General features: G+C 46.6%; 1 protein-coding gene and 1 long non-coding RNA gene across 19 annotated transcripts in view; one reads left to right on the top strand and one right to left on the bottom strand.

The window, feature by feature from the left end:
* Nucleotides 1-221: 221 nt before the first annotated feature.
* Nucleotides 222-6,414, bottom strand: LOC148341343 (uncharacterized). Of its 8 annotated transcripts, XR_015842150.1 has the most exons (6): nt 5,535-6,401; nt 2,603-2,667; nt 2,426-2,523; nt 2,008-2,302; nt 1,703-1,789; nt 222-575 (listed from the first exon to the last, which is right to left on the bottom strand). It is a non-coding gene; the product is annotated as an uncharacterized LOC148341343 (long non-coding RNA). The 8 variants fall into 8 exon arrangements; XR_015842148.1 differs by having other exon boundaries at nt 223-575; nt 1,703-2,302; nt 5,535-6,404; XR_015842145.1 differs by lacking the exon at nt 222-575 and having other exon boundaries at nt 1,587-2,302; nt 2,603-2,954; nt 5,535-5,625; nt 6,103-6,414.
* LOC148341341 (uncharacterized) overlaps nt 1,022-16,837 on the top strand; it is a 35,675-nt gene continuing 19,859 nt past the window's right edge. The window contains exons 1-10 of one of the 11 annotated variants that reach the window (XM_088288694.1): nt 1,022-1,302; nt 1,511-1,534; nt 1,740-1,792; nt 1,944-1,977; nt 2,134-2,206; nt 2,294-2,363; nt 2,446-2,529; nt 2,622-2,698; nt 2,778-2,826; nt 2,899-3,097. In XM_088288694.1, the coding sequence (XP_088144820.1) occupies nt 1,282-1,302; nt 1,511-1,534; nt 1,740-1,792; nt 1,944-1,977; nt 2,134-2,206; nt 2,294-2,340 (252 nt within the window). In that variant the 5' untranslated portion in view covers nt 1,022-1,281 and the 3' untranslated portion in view covers nt 2,341-2,363; nt 2,446-2,529; nt 2,622-2,698; nt 2,778-2,826; nt 2,899-3,097. Of the gene's footprint in view, nt 1,303-1,392; nt 1,455-1,510; nt 1,535-1,739; nt 1,793-1,943; nt 1,978-2,130; nt 2,364-2,445; nt 2,530-2,621; nt 2,699-2,777; nt 2,827-2,898; nt 3,098-16,837 lie in introns of those variants that run through there. The other 10 variants (XM_088288692.1, XM_088288691.1, XM_088288693.1 and 7 more) reach the window with 10 other exon arrangements.

Below are 16,837 nucleotides of genomic sequence, written 5' to 3'. Positions count from 1 at the left end.
GCGAGTTTATGATTGTTTGCATGAGCAGATGGTCCCACAATGAAATGGTTTCTTCACGTCGGCTGCTGTAGCGTCCACATTGTGGTGTATTGTATTGTTTGTGAACGACCAATGCTGTGCATGGGAATGGTTCATCCGGTCTGCAGCCGATCTTGTGTTTCTCCAAATAAATCTGACATAACAAAGTTCAATCTTTGCATGTTCTTTATGTTCAAGTGAGTCACACAAAAACCCAATAGTGGGCAGAGGCAAACCAAGACCTAAGTTTCGAGGAAACAGCAGAAGCACTAGATGTGATGCAATACTGCCCTCCTAACTGCAGTGACTGCACCCAGGGTTGACTTGGTCGTGATGCAAAAGGATGGCCGTTCTTGGATTCGAAGTTCAGCGGATGATGTGGTGGAGGAAGGAGAAAACCAGCACCCAATTTTGCGGTAAAAAAAAAAAAAAACCCGGGTGCGTACTCATGACCTTCATTTTTTTTTTGAGCCGGAATGACACGGCTGGTTGGCTCATGGTATAAGAAAAGGATTCCGTCACCGCGGTGACCTAGTTCGAACCTTGCTCTTTGCAACCTTTTTCAACACACATAGAAATGAGGAAAAGAACAGGACACGAATTTATTGGTTTAGACCACTGGACCACACCAGACTAGAAAATAATCGGAATTTATACACATAGAAAACATATATACATTAGAAAGAAATATAACCAAAAAATTGCAAAAATTTTCATCTGGGTTGGTTGACTGGTCTAAAACTTTGCGTCCGGTTCAGGTGACTCGGGTTCGAGTCTCGCTCTCTGCACCACCGTGGCAAATAAATGCACATTAGCAGAAAACGGGATTCGAACGCGGGTACGTCCAAACCAAATGTAAAGTCGAAAACCACTCGACTATATCTAGCTTATCGGAATTAGACGTTTGGTTTGCATTTATAGTTAAAGTATATACAATTCAGAAGCTGACAATGGAAACGGGATAAATATAGACGAAGAAAATACCGGAAGTGCCATGGCGAAATTAGCCGAATGGTTAAAGACAGGGATTACGGTCCAAGCATCTGCGAGCGGGGTCGTTTCGAATCCCGTCTAGCTCTCTTTTCACTTGTTTTTCTTTCAGTTTCGTCTTTCATTTTTTTGTTTTGTTTAAATAAAGCTTTTTAGAAAAAAAAGAAGCACGTGACCACGTCGTTAGCGAAAATCTATTTAAGCTGCGACAATTTGAAACCAGCGTTCTCTTCCTCCACCGATCTGACAGCTTCACGTCGACGCCTCGACAAGATGACCAAAAGGTTTGTCAAAGTGAGTGTTTAAAGTTTATTTTTTTAGACTTATTGTAATTTTGACCATGAATTCAAGTGTTTAGCGTCCAATAACTTTTCTATCTTGCAGCTGAAATGTCTAATTATTCCAAACGCGGGATAAAATGACACAAACACTTGAGATTTAAAGCGGTAAGTAAACGCTGTTAACTTTTTAAACTAACGCACTTTTACTTTTTGCATTGCAGCAAAAGAGCCGCGTTTGGCAGAAGGTAAGTTGCCAGCGTTTGTATGTTCACAATTCAAATGAGAATCAACAATTGCTCTGTTTTAATTGTTTTAATTTTTGTCCACAGGCTTGCATCCTGCACTGAATGGCCAAATTTACTCTAAAATGGCGTCTCTCTCTTTTTTTTAACCTCCATTTAAATACCGCTTACCAAAAATCATGTTGCTAACTGTCATTGTGTCTTTCAGCCCTTTTCGTGCTCCAGGTCATTGCTGAGATGTCAGCTCTGCTCTCGTCACTGGTGAGATAAAAACACTCCAATGCATACAAAAATGATATCATGTTATCTGTTCCAGAACATGGTTAAGATGAGGGACATGGAAGGTTTGATCACTTTGCAAAACAAAATGGCCGACATGACATTTTTTTTTTAACCAATTTCTCTTTTGTAGTTCCCAAAGCTGCACTGAGATGCGCTTCACAAAGGTACGTTTGCCATTCTGTGCCAATACTCACATGTTGGTTTTCTTCCTGCTTGTGTCCACCAGGTGGCGCCAAAGCGCATCCTGGCCCAGCAGAACCTGATTCAGCAACTAATCGTGACTTTAAGTCAATTAAATATTTGTTCCTGTTTGACAGAAGCAGCTTAACATGATGGCGGATTTTCTGCTCCCACTTCTGCTGGATGTTGGGCCGTTTCCCTCCAGAAATCAAAGTTGGCCCCAGCACACAGGACATCAAGGAAGTGCTCGGTTGGTTTTTGGTGGCTTGTATGTGACTGCTGCTCATTTTCTCTTTGCAGAACTGGCACCTGTTCGTCATCAAGGAGAAGGTTCCAGCATAAAATAAAGTCTGAAGTGGAATTTTAACAGGTTTGTAGTCGTGCTTTTTATCACAATCTCAAACACAAAGTTGTTTGAATGTTTTGACTCACAATGTCTTTTTGTTTTCCAGAAGTCACGACACACTGGTCCAAGCTGTCCTCGGTCTGCAACTTTTTCCCCTCCCATGGTGTGGAAGTTGACTTTTAATCTGCAAGTAAAATAAATGGTCATTTCAACAAAACTTGATTGGTGCAGACTTATTTTTTGACTGTGGGCTTTTTGCTTACTTTGCGTCGATGTCGTCAGTTGGAGGACCACATCAAGAAGGTTCTGAAGCCAACTTGGGAGCAGCCTGCCAAGAAGTGGAAGACAAGTTTGAGACGGTTGCACCACTCGTGTGTACATGCGTGCTCCGACTGCAATTGACAACTTCAACAAAAAGTATTTTTTCCCCTCTTTCAGAGTTGGTTTCCTGTGAATGCAGCCGTGCAAACTCTTCGATCCCTGGTAGGTTTAATTTTGTCAACTGTTGACTGCACAAGAAATGTTACTTAACTCGCATGTCCCCCGTTTCTCCAGGTAGTGACTGGCGTCCGTGACTTTGGACTCTGTCGTTTTGTTGGGCCCGCTGGCTGACGGCTTCACCAAGCAGCGGCAAGGAGACACCAGTCGATGACTCCAACTTGTAAGGGTTTTTTTTGTGGTACATAGTTTCGTGAACTTTTCTTTTTTTTTTTTTGCCATTCACCATGTACTTTGCAAATAAATAAAATCTTGTCATGCATTCTTGTAACATCTTTAATAAAAAAAAAAATAATGAAACAAACTCATTCTCAAGGAAATTGGAGTGAAGAAAAGTGGGTGGGGTATTATGCAAATGCAGAGCAGGCACCAATCTGATTGGTTAGCTTGGTAAAAAAGGGGTGTGGTTATGCAAATTAGGAAGCAGCAAGTGATCTGATTGGTTGGGGCGTGCACGGGGGTGGAGTTAAGCAAAGAAATTAGCATAGAAGGATATGATTAGCATAAAGGGGCGTGGAAATGCAAATTATTCCCAAAATCGACCGTTTTTGACCAAAAGTGGGCGTGGCTATGCAAATTTATTTGCATATCGGCAAACTGATTGGTCAATTCCACAGAGTGGGTGGAGTTAGGCAAATTATTTTGCATGACAGTTTCCGATTCGTCGTTTCATGAAGTAGGCGGACTTAGGGAATTATTTTTTGCATGACAAATCAGGATTTGCAAAGTGGGTGTGGCTACAAGCATGCTTTTTCCGGGCCGTGATTGGACGGCAACCGGCCTCTCCAGGTTGCGCTGGAAGACTTTCGGCCTCTCGTCCGAGCAGGCTTCTTGAGTTCCTGCTCAAACGGCAGCAAAGACAGATCGCCATCTGCTGTTTGAGCACGAAACCAACAAGCCCGCTCGGAGCCGAGGCCAAACGTTTTCCAGCACAACCTGAACAGTCCAGTTGGCATCCAGAACAAGGCCATTTTCAACTCGGTGAGGGTGTAGTGAGCAATAAAACACGGAGACTCAAATGACATTTGACGGAATATATTTTAAAGAGAAGCCATTTTTTTGTCAAAAACATCATTTTACATCAAGCAGAGGTTAAAGCGAACTGACATGACTGACTCGAGCACACATTTTGGCGATTTCTGCTGCTGCTTTCATGTACAGCCTGTCATCCAGTGTTTAACTTTAGTCACACGTCAACATTGCTGAAATGGTGTCAAACTGTTAAAAAAAAGCAGTTTTTGTACAATAAATTGCTCAGCTGTAATTGGAGTCTGAGTGTTTTGATTGCTAACTGCACCCTGACTGAGTTTTTTTTTTAATTTAAAAATTAAAAACTGTAATTATTTTTTTTTTTTTTAAAAGCGTTGTTATCCACAATTTGTTTTTGTCATGTTCTCGTTTGTTGAATGGATGGCAACAGGACTGTTTGGGTTTTGCTCGCATCAGAGACCAAACAAAATCTCAAACAGTCCAGTTGCATCCATTCAAAAAATGAGAACATGACAAAAACAAATTGTGCAAAACAACACTTTAAAAAATATATATAAATACAGTTTTTAATTTTTTAAATTAAAAAAAAATAATAAATTTTTTAAAATGTTTACATTTTTTTAAACTCTGTCTGGGTGCAGTTAGCAATAAAACATTCTAATTACAGTTAAACAATATCGTACACAAACATGCTATTTTTTAACAATTTGACACCATTTTAGCAATAATGTCTGACTTAAGTAACAATTAAACACTGGCTGACAGGCTCTACATGGAAGCAGCAGCAGAGGACGCCACAATGTGTGCTTGAGGAAGTGTGTGTGACGTCACATCAGCACAACAGCCATAGCTTCAAGTACTGCACAACACTTTAAAACACAACAAGACCACCATTCAATGCTTCTGAACGTGTGCTTAAGATTAAAAAATAAAAAAAGATTATTTTTCTTAAGCATGCAAAATATCAATTTTTTATTTATTTAAAAAATATTTAGAAAAACAAGTCTGTGTTATTTTGGCAACGTATTAATAAAACAAATTATTATTAAACCATTTAGAAAACAAATATTCAAAAGCATTGAATGATGTGCTTGTGTGTGTGCAGTAGATGAAGCAGAGGTCAAGGCGCACTGAAAAATGACTAAGTGGCATCACACTCACCTCCTCAAGGGGTCATTCCATGCCAAATCATTCAGTGGGCCGAAAACCAAGCCGATTTTGATTTGAATGAAACTTAATGTCCTTGTTGATAGTGATTGCACAACACTAAATCTCAAATTTGAGGTCAATCAGAGCAAAGATTTTGGAGTTACAGCCACCCGAATATTAATTAGCTCAGCTGTTAAAAAAATATGCACTGCTCTGCTAAATGATTATAGATTTGAATTCCTTGTTAAGTTGACATTCCAAAAATATGTGTTTTGTGAAGACTGACAAAGTTGTTCCTGAAAAAAAGGGCTTAAAGTAATGTGACCACGCCCCTTTTTTGCCAAACTCATTAATATGCGAAGGTTTGTAGTCCCTAAAAACTGCTCTAATTGACCTCAAATTTTAGATTTAATGTTTTGCCATCACTCCCAAGCACATCAAGTTTCATTAAAATGAAAATCGGCTAAATTAATTTTTTAACATTTTTTGGAGTGATTTGGCATGCCATCCCCTTAAGCACAGAGCATGGAGTCCCTTGCCTTGAAAGAGAACACTCACCTGTCCCAAAAAAAGTTGCCGTTTTTGGAGTGCAGACGAGTCTAGATGTCCAGAACTCTGAATCTGTCGGTTGTTTGGTGTCCGAAATATCCTCCATCCATGAAAAATAGACAAAAACATAAACATTGAGTCAGCTCATTTGCATACGCCCTAATTTGCATATGCGTCAATTTGCATAAAGGCAAAAACGTGACTTGCCAGCCAATAGCTACGAAGTATCAAAATACTCTTAAACGTTTATGCCGCTAATAAGTAAATGTAACATTGGTTTTGATGACGGGCTGTCCATTTATCTAATCGAAAGCAGGAATGCACTCGGTAAGGTTAGTGTGATATTTAAATGCATTTTAAACATACAATACATATCTTTATATTTTAAGATATCGCAAAGAAACGATTTTTACATTAAAAAATAATATTACAGTTGCAAATGCACCTAATGTTTTGATTAAAATAAAAAATTCACCTGAGTGGCACGCCAAATAGTATATTATGTTTGTTTTTTAAAGAAAAGTCTATTTTTAGAGGAGCAAGCAGTGAAAACGTGGAAAAGATGAGAATGCGTTACCTTTGCAGAATACGTCGCCACTTTTGTACAGCCGACGTGGAGAATATATTCCTGCATCGTGGACGTCTTTGCACATGTAAACTATAAAAAAGAGACTATTTTGAGCTAAGGTATCTTAACAAACTTAGCGCATTTGTTCGAATTCCACAAAACAACATTAGCCAACGAACCACCCAAACAAACAATTGCTCATTTCCTTTTCCGGTCGATTTAACTTCCGGGTCGCAGCGACGCTAAAAATAAAAATAAAAAAAACATTGACGAAGCGATTAACAAACTAAAATGACAGAGTGTAAAACAGCACATACAGAGTTTAAAAAATATATTCGTCCCCCACCGAAAGAAAAAAAAACATTTTTCAAGGCTGTCCCGCGCATGCGCAAAAATTGGAATGTTGAAAGTAAAAAAGTAATTAGAAAATTTGGTATTTCAGGCGTGTATCATACTGGTGGCATCTGGCTTCATTTAATAATCAAAAATAAAAAAATTGCTGTCGTATTGTGGATTATTGAAATTCTCTGTACGTTTTTGAAGAAAAAACATGTGTGATGTCATAACCGGAAACCTTTTAAAGACGCGACGAATTGAGCGAATGGCATGCTAACATCTTTTTTTTGCGTGCTAACGTCTTACGAGCTAAAATGTTTGCAATGTGCAAAAATAGTACATTCATTTAAGGTGTACGGCGATAGATAAATGCACACGATATTCAAAACTGTTTCGTCTAGTTAAATTGTAACAGTCTGTTGTACGATGTAAAAAATAATATTCTTAGGAGAAACCTTTGTTTTTAGGTATGTGCAGGAGGAGGTGATGAACACGACCAAATATTTCGTCATTGAAAAAATAAACGTTGAAAAAAAAAAGTTGATTTATAACGTCTCAAACGGATTGCATAGGAATGTCGCCCTCACGTGGCAAATAGAAGTAACTACAACTGTGGAAACGGCGTGCCAAACTGTTTCGTCAAGTTAAGTTGTAACAGTTTGTTGTTAGATGAAAAAAATAATATTCTTATGAGAAACTCTTGGTTTTAGGTATGTGCAGGAGGAGGCGATGAACACGACCACAGATTTCGTCGTTGTGAAAAAAAATTGACTATCGCATGGTCAAATCACGTCATAGATGAAATATCGTGAAGATGCGAACGTTAAGAGGGGAAATGGGCAAAACACAACATATGCTGCCGGTGGTGGATGACCGATAACTATTGCGTGTTCAAACACGTCATGTAAAAGAGTGTTGTACTGTTGTGGCTATTGTCGAATGCAATAAACGGAAGACCCTCCCAAGTCGGTCCGAAAGTCTTGTTATTGTTGGTGAGACCGTAGGAAGCCACTAAACTATATATTTGTTTTGTTTTTGGGTGGTTTATTTTTTTCTTTTCCCGTGTGTTAATATTTGTTGGCCAGTTAATATTTGTTGGCAGACTGGCAAATAAAGTTTTTAAGAGAGGATGACGTTTTATAACCCGGAAGTGAAATGCCAGATGGAATCAAAACATGGAAGTGTTTGGATCGATCGGCGCTTTTATGTAAACTTTGTTTGGTTTCTTTAAACGCTTGGCTGATTTAGTTACATTGCTTTGACGCCAAGTAGCGAGTTTTTGATTATTTGCATGAGCGGATGGTCCCACAATGAAATTATTTCTCCATGTCGGCTGCTGTAGCGTCCACATTAAGTGTGAACATTTTGTGCGCAGGTAACACATGCTCAACTTTAACACATTTTTTCTGCATGCTCCTCCAAAAGTACATTTCGATTGCAAAGGGACCGTTGTCTTCTATTTAACATTTTGCCCATATGACTCGATTAGTAGATCGAAACATGAGCGTCAGACTTCTCCAAGATGGAAGGCTGAAAACAAAATAAAAAAACGGACCAGCCACACTCAGTTTAAGTTAAGTTTATTCCATCGACATAAAAAATAAAATAAAATAAAAAGACGCTCATCAAGGTCAGTAGATAATGACTACCACCTGGTGGACACGCGGAGGAAGTCAACACAAGCCAAGTATACAAGACTGATTGTTAGAAAGGTTCCGAAGTTGAGTGTCGTCATTGTTTGTGTGCTTGTTGAATGACTGGAGTTGCGTCGGTGCCGAGCTCTCGCGAGAAGCGCCCGCATACGGGTTACTGGCAAATGCCTGTAGCGCAGCAATTGTCAGCCGACCACCACTAGTATGTGACGTGTTCGATGCCTCAGTGTCTGTGTGCGTTCCTGACCGCAAGTGAGTACATCGGTGTATTTATTTGTTTACAGCGTTCATTCATCGCGCCGCTGTGCATCGTCTTGTCTACTCCCGTCTAGTCTGTATGTCGTTGTGCGCCGCCGCCATGTTTCTGGCCATGCGCCGTCGCCGAGCTGCCTTTGAAGTTCGCCGCGTCATTGAATATGTGCCTTTCGCTCGGTGTGTGAATGCCTAAATGTTCCCCGCGGTGTGCTAGTCATATAAAGGGAGGTTGTGCTCCACTAAAGCGCGCCCCTTTGTATTGTTTTATATAGTTTATGCACCTAGGTGCGTCAGGTCTGCTGCAACCTAGGTAGTACGTCGGCTGTAACCTAGGTAGTACGCAATCCCTATGGCCGCCGCCATTGTGCGCCGTCCACGGCCGTAGTTGGCAACTGTTTGATGCAGTTGATGCCTCATTTGAGCTTATGTAATTGCGCATGCAAATACAGTTTATAGCTGCTGTTTGTTGAGTTGAGCTATATATTTATGTGATGTTTCTTCTGTTACAGAACCACACACGCACACACACATACACGTGACCACTGCTTGGCACACACGTGCTCACTGTCTGCCACCCGCTCATTGCTTCATGAGCTCACTGCCACAAGCTCACATGCATCCTGCATGCCTGAGCCCATCACCTCATTCCCATCTGTGCCTATGTGTTGTCCGCCTGTTGCCTGTGCTGTTACATGTTATGTGAAGATACACTATTAAAGCTGCCAACCCACATCTTGGACTCATCCTTGTGTTCTGACCGACACCCAGGGGTGAAAAGAGCATACCCCCATTGAACCAAATCACCTATACAGTCCACCCACTAGGCTCTCCAACATTGTGGTCCTTCGAGCCGGATGCTCTCTTTACCCTTGATCAACATGGAGTTTGAAGATTGTGGAGCACGACCGACGCGTCAGACACGCCCCCCCCCCAACCATTTAGACAACTACCATGTCCAATATTTTGGGCACAGGCAGCGCGACAGGCATGGGCACGAAGAGGAGTGGCCATCTCACGAAGAGGGAGCAGCCAAGATGACACCCCCTCACTTCTCCCCCACTCCCTATACGGATCACCACAGGCGGGATGCTGACCTCCATGAGGCGGACCTGTACCACCCAGTGCGGAGGATATACAGTCCGGATTCCCAGCTAGCCCACCTGCAGCGTCCAGAGGGAGATCCCAGGGAGGAAGTCCGAGAGCCACACTCCCCCTATCCGGTGCTGCACAAACGCGCCTTGAGAGATGGCACACAGGACATCCATAAAGAGAAGGTCGTGCTACATCAACCACAGCAAGCCCTTCATTCCGACGTAGCTGCACTCCAAGAAGTTCAGGCTGAAATGAGGAGGCTCACCAACACAGTACTCAGTCTTCAACAAGCTATGTCACACTCTGTCAGCAGTCATGACCTCCGTCCCCTCCACTCGGTAGATGAAGATGAAGAGGACTGGCCTGACCCCCCGCCATGGCCTGACACAGCAGACTGTGACAACCCGCCGACTCCAACGATGACTGAGCAAATAGAAGAGCTGATTTCAGAGTTACATCGGATGAAGAGACAAGCCTCTAGCCACTGCGAAGCGTCGCCAGGCAAGGTCAACAGTCAGCCGTTGCGCCGCCAATCCCATCAGTTGAGCGCGCAGCCCGGCCACCCTCATCTAGCTTCCTCTTCCACTGCGTCACAGCACTACAAGTGGAGTCATAGCTTCTCACCAAAGCATCCAGCTGCTACGGCGCCACCGCCAAAACTCCAGCACCAGCCTGCGTACAAACCCTCACCGTTTAGGGATACACCTTATGCCGCAGCTTATGCACCTCAGCAGCCTCCAAACCTCCACCCGCCTGCGCACTCACAGCATCTACCTCCTAGATGTCCATCCTATGCTGCAACCTGTACTCCTCAACAGTCAACGTACTTGCCAGCACCCACACAGCAAAGCTACGGGACGCCAGGACCAGGCTGGGAGACTCCAGCTCCACGGCACCAGGATCCACCCGCCACCACTGAACAGAGCTACAAAGGGCCACGCCCCTCCATACCCTACTTCAGCCACCGTGATCCATGTGAGTTTGCACGCTTGAAGATGGCTTTGGAGAACCTCTTACCAGTGGGAGGGACAGAGCTCTTCAATTACCAAATCCTGGTTGATCATCTGAAATTAGAAGAGGCCAAGTTGATTGCAGATTCCAACATCAACTCACCTACGCCTTACACAGACACCATGTTAGCCCTCAACGAGAAGTTTGGTCAGCCCCACCAAATAGCCCTCAAGAAAATTGCAAGTGTCCTCGACTCACCCGATGTTCGTCGCGGCGACACCGCAGCCTTTGAACGGTTCGCCCTTCATGTCCAAGCATTGGTCGGTCTCCTGAGGACATTGGGCACCGCCGGCGACGTCGAACTCCGCTGTGCCTCTCATGTGGTGAGACTGCTCAGCAAACTACCCCCAGAGCAGCGAGCAGACTTCCGTCGGTCCACCTTCCGACAAGCAGGCAACATTCCCACTCTGCTTGATCTGGCCCAGTGGCTCAAATATGAATCGTGGTGTCTGGACTTCGATGAGCCAACAGGATCCAAAGGGGCAAAGGAGAAGCAAGCATCCAAGTTCGAGAGCCACCAAAGACAGCGAACTGTTGCCGTTCTCCACGGCGCCAAGAGCACAGAGAACAGCGCACCGGTGAAGGACTCACCGAGGAAGAAGGGGAGGCCCAAGCCCTACTGCCCTTTCTGCGAGAATGAAGAGCATTTTCTTAGTCAGTGCGCCAAAGTAACCAAGCTGAGCAGAGAAGAACTCACAGATTGGATAAAGAACAACAAGAGGTGCTGGCGCTGTGCAAGGCATCACCAAGCAGCCCAGTGTGATCTGAAGAAGCCCTGCAGCCTGTGTCAAGGAAAGCATCTACAGGTCCTTCATGAAGTCAACGACAGACAACACAGACCTTCGAACAGCGATACCAGTCAGCAAGTGAGCCCCACTACTGAAGTCCTGTACCTCGACCGCCCCCGAGAGGGAAACAGGGTCTTACTGAAGGTCGCTCATGTGCTTCTTCATCACGGCAACCGCACCATAACTACCTATGCCATCCTGGACGACGGGTCAGAGAGGACAATGCTCCTGTCAGCAGCTGCCCGGGACCTGGGCATACAAGGCACGAGGGAGGACCTCCCACTGCGAACCATTCGACAGGATGTTCAGACTCTCCGTGGCTCGACGGTGTCTTTCCGCATCTCTCCCGCTGCTGACCCCAAGACCAGTTTCAAAGTCTCCAAAGCCTTCACTGCAATGCGCCTTGGTCTGGCAGACCAGTCCTACCCGATGGATCGACTCCAACGGAGGTACCCTCATTTGGTTGGGTTACCCATTAAGCCCTTTCACAATGCCAGGCCACTGCTGCTTATTGGGTCCGACCACCCACACCTGATTACCGCTGTCGAGCCAATCAGACGGGGCACTCCAGGCGGACCAGTAGCTCTCCGTACCAGATTAGGCTGGGTTCCTCCAGGGTCCAGCGAAGGTCATCCAGGACCCCTTACGTCCACAAGAGTGTTTGTTGACATCAGTATCCCCAGTCGATACAGAACTGTTTAGACACGTCGAAAGACTCTGGCAACTCGACACTCTTCCCTACAGAAGCGAGAAGATCGTGACGAGGTCAAAGCAGGATCAAGCAGCCGTGGCCCTGCTCGAAGAAAAGACCATCCGCTTAGAGGTGCACGGGATCCTTCGCTATGCCACCCCCCTTCTGCGTAAACGAGACATGCCTATTCTCCGCGCCCCGAAAGAAGCCGTCATCCCGAGTCTGCGGAGCACAGAACGTCGACTGGCTAAAGACCCAGAGCGTGCCAAGGTCTATGGCCTCGAGATCCAGAAGCTGGTGGATGCAGGCTCCGTCTCCAAGTTAAGCCATCAAGAAGTTAACCAAGAGGGAGAAGAGTGGTATATTCCGCACCACATGGTGAGCCATCGCGGCAGGAACAGAATCGTCTTCAACTGCTCTTATCAGTATAGAGGCCAGAGCCTGAACGGTTCACTGCTGCCTGGACCCACTCTCGGGGCATCGCTTTTGGGAGTGCTGCTGCGCTTCAGGGAACACGCTGTCGCCCTTACTGCAGACATTAAGGGGATGTTCCATCAAGTCCGCCTACTCCCTGCTGACCGTTCCCTTCTTCGGTTCGTCTGGCGTGACATGACCAAAGGTGACCCTCCAGAAGTGTACGAGTGGCAAGTTCTTCCCTTTGGCACCACTTGTAGCCCCTGCTGCGCTACGTTCGCCCTGCAACGCCATGTAGCCGAACATAGCCAACCAGAAGATGACGTGAGGTTCTCCATTGAGAGATGTTTTTATGTGGACAACCTCCTGCAGAGTCTTCCTACGCCTCAGGAAGCCAGTCGTCTGGTGGACAGACTCCGGACGCTCCTAGCTGCTGGCGGATTCGACCTACGGCAGTGGGCAAGTAACATGCCGAGCGTTGTCGAACACCTACCCAAGCAGGCAAGATCAGACAGCTTTGAGCTCCATCTTCCCCACGACCAGGCAGACTCCCCTGAATCCACGCTAGGACTCAGCTGGCACTGTCATACGGACACTATGAGTTACCAACACCGACATATCGAATATGGCGCGCCAACGCTGCGGAACATCTACCGCGTCTTAGCCAGTCAGTACGACCCCTTAGGGTTCCTGATCCCATACACCACTCGAGCCAAGATGCTTGTCCGACGCCTCTGGGAGAAGCACAGAGGCTGGGATGATCCTCTCCTCCCCCAAGATCTCCTACAAGCATGGAACAGCTGGGAAGAAGAGTTAGGGTTCCTCCCTCAAGTCACCCTACCAAGAGCCTACCTACCTGCCGAGGTAGATTCGTCAAGTGTCACCCATGAAGTTCACGTGTTCTCGGATGCTTCCGAACAAGCATACGGATCAGTGGCGTACCTGAGAACAAGCGACAAGCAAGGGCAAGTCCACCTGTCTTTCCTTCTTGCACGCTCAAGAGTTGCACCCAAGCGTCTCCTCTCTATACCCAGATTGGAGCTGTGCGGAGCTGTCACAGGAGCCCAACTAGCCAAGCTCGTCAGGAGGGAGCTCACGCTGAAGATTACCCAGACAATCCTGTGGACTGATTCCACCACGGTTCTGACATGGCTGCAGTCGGAGTCCTGCCGTTTCAAGGTCTTTGTTGGCACTAGAGTGGCAGAGATCCAGGAACTCACCAGCCCTGATGCCTGGCGATATGTAGACTCAGAGAGGAATCCTGCGGATGATATCACAAGGGGCAAGAAACTGCTAGACCTTGTGAAGCCCAACCGATGGAGTCAAGGACCTTCCTTCCTTCTCCAACCCCCAGAAGATTGGCCAGTCCGGCCTAAGCTTGATAAAGACGACGATACCTCAGAGCTAAGGAGGTCTGCCTTCTGTGGAGTCACGACAATCCCCGTCAGCACCGCAGATGCGACGAGATATGACACCTGGAAGGACTTGTTACTCGCTACAGTGCAGGAGCTGCAGGGGGCGGCAGATCAGAGCAGCGGTCATACTGCTGAAGATTACCGCAGGGCAGAGATCCTCATCCTCAAGCGATCCCAACGTGACAGCTTCCCAGACGAGCTGAGGCTCCTGAAGGCTGCCAAGCCTGTCTCATCCAGCAGCCGGCTACTCACCTTGTCTCCTGAGATGGATGAAGAGGAGGTCATTCGTGTTGGAGGTAGGCTTCGTCGCGCTGAAGATGTAGACCAGATAGCCGTTCATCCTATCGTGCTGGATCCCAGCCACCCCTCCACTAGACTCCTTATTCAAGACTTCGACAGCCGTCTGCATCACCCCGGACCAGAGAGAGTGTTCGCAGAGATACGGCGCTCCTACTGGATCCTGCGTGGCCGTGAAGCAGTACGCCGCTACCAACATACCTGCACAGAATGTCGACGCTGGAAGGCTAGACCTGCTGTCCCCAAGATGGCGGACCTGCCACCTGCTCGGCTACGCCTCTTCAAGCCAGCCTTCTTCTCCACTGGGATGGACTGTTTCGGGCCATTCCAGATCAAGGTGGGAAGACGCACGGAGAAGAGGTGGGGCATCATATTCAAGTGCCTCACCACCAGAGGCGTTCACTTAGACCTTCTGAACACGATCGACGCCGACTCGTTCCTGATGGCCCTCAGGCGGTTCATTGCACGCCGAGGGACACCCGCTGAGCTGTATTCGGACCAGGGAACCAACTTCCGAGGAGCAGAAAGAGAGCTGCGAGAGGCGTTCGCTACCCTGTCCCCAGATCTACAGCAACAGCTTGCCAAGCAGAAAATCAACTTCCACTTCAACCCCCCAGCTGCACCCCACTTCGGAGGGACGTGGGAAAGGGAGATACGTTCAGTGAAGGCAGCCCTGTACACCACGGTGGGAGCCCAGCCAGTCCCAGAGGAAGTACTAAGGACCGTACTGCTTGAAGTGGAAGGGATCCTCAATTCGAAGCCACTAGGATACGTCTCATCCAGCCTCAATGACCTCGATCCTGTGACACCCAACGTCCTGCTGATGGGGCGGCCGGATGGATCATTACCCCAGATTGTGTATCCAGAGACTGACCTGCTGAGCCGTCGCCACTGGAGACACTCCCAAGTTCTGGCGAACCACTTCTGGTCCAGCTTCCTGCGTAACTACCTACCGAACCTGCAGACACGACAGAAGTGGCAATCCACCAGAGCCGATATCATCAAGGGCGCTGTCGTGATGCTGGTGGACCCCCAGCTGCCAAGAGCGATGTGGCCCGTGGGCCATGTCACCCAAGTCCATCCCAGCGCCGATGGACACGTCCGCTCCGTTGATGTGCAGATCGGCGAGCGCAACTACACCAGACCAGTGGCCAGGTTGGTCGTTCTGCCAGCTCTCCCGGCTGGTGATGAGGACGTCGCTACAATCAAGACCAGCCTGCCGTGAGACATTCGAGACTCTATCACCTTTCTTAGGAGCGAATGTACTTCGTACATTCGGGGGCGGCTGTTAGAAAGGTTCCGAAGTTGAGTGTCGTCATTGTTTGTGTGCTTGTTGAATGACTGGAGTTGCGTCGGTGCCGAGCTCTCGCGAGAAGCGCCCGCATACGGGTTACTGGCAAATGCCTGTAGCGCAGCAATTGTCAGCCGACCACCACTAGTATGTGACGTGTTCGATGCCTCAGTGTCTGTGTGCGTTCCTGACCGCAAGTGAGTACATCGGTGTATTTATTTGTTTACAGCGTTCATTCATCGCGCCGCTGTGCATCGTCTTGTCTACTCCCGTCTAGTCTGTATGTCGTTGTGCGCCGCCGCCATGTTTCTGGCCATGCGCCGTCGCCGAGCTGCCTTTGAAGTTCGCCGCGTCATTGAATATGTGCCTTTCGCTCGGTGTGTGAATGCCTAAATGTTCCCCGCGGTGTGCTAGTCATATAAAGGGAGGTTGTGCTCCACTAAAGCGCGCCCCTTTGTATTGTTTTATATAGTTTATGCACCTAGGTGCGTCAGGTCTGCTGCAACCTAGGTAGTACGTCGGCTGTAACCTAGGTAGTACGCAATCCCTATGGCCGCCGCCATTGTGCGCCGTCCACGGCCGTAGTTGGCAACTGTTTGATGCAGTTGATGTCTCATTTGAGCTTATGTAATTGCGCATGCAAATACAGTTTATAGCTGCTGTTTGTTGAGTTGAGCTATATATTTATGTGATGTTTCTTCTGTTACAGAACCACACACGCACACACACATACACGTGACCACTGCTTGGCACACACGTGCTCACTGTCTGCCACCCGCTCATTGCTTCATGAGCTCACTGCCACAAGCTCACATGCATCCTGCATGCCTGAGCCCATCACCTCATTCCCATCTGTGCCTATGTGTTGTCCGCCTGTTGCCTGTGCTGTTACATGTTATGTGAAGATACACTATTAAAGCTGCCAACCCACATCTTGGACTCATCCTTGTGTTCTGACCGACACCCAGGGGTGAAAAGAGCATACCCCCATTGAACCAAATCACCTATACAGTCCACCCACTAGGCTCTCCAACACTGATGGAAAAGGTCAAGTGTCATTATTGAGGGACTGCAGAGGCGCAACATTTGCTCGCTTTTAACCATCTCCATTCTCAGCTTTCTAAGTCCATCGTGACTGCACAGGGGAAATTATCAAGAGTGTACATTTTTGCATTAATCTCAGGTGTTCTTAGCCTCGCTTCACCTGACGCACAAGCCATGCATGGTACACACTGGTACCCAGAATTAAATATGACGTGCAAACTGTTCAATTATTTACATTCCATTTGCTATGACTACATGCTTTTATCAAGTACAGATTAATGGTTCACATTTTGCGAACCCCTTTCCACATGTTTTGGGATCATAGTTTGTGATATTTTTACGGTTTGAACTATTAAGGCAGAGCACAAATTATTCATTGATTTTTGCTGGTCACTTTTGAGCCCAGTTTAAGTTCTGCACTATATTAAAGCAGAATGATTGTTATATAAAACAAATTA

This window comes from Idiotropiscis lumnitzeri, chromosome 2, assembly GCF_059441095.1.
Source record: "Idiotropiscis lumnitzeri isolate Australia: NSW breed Sydney's pygmy pipehorse chromosome 2, RoL_Ilum_1.0, whole genome shotgun sequence".
In the NCBI taxonomy this organism is placed as follows: Eukaryota; Metazoa; Chordata; class Actinopteri; order Syngnathiformes; family Syngnathidae; genus Idiotropiscis; species Idiotropiscis lumnitzeri.
Note: the sequence above shows the minus strand (reverse complement) of the source record. Positions and strands in the feature narration are given on the sequence as shown.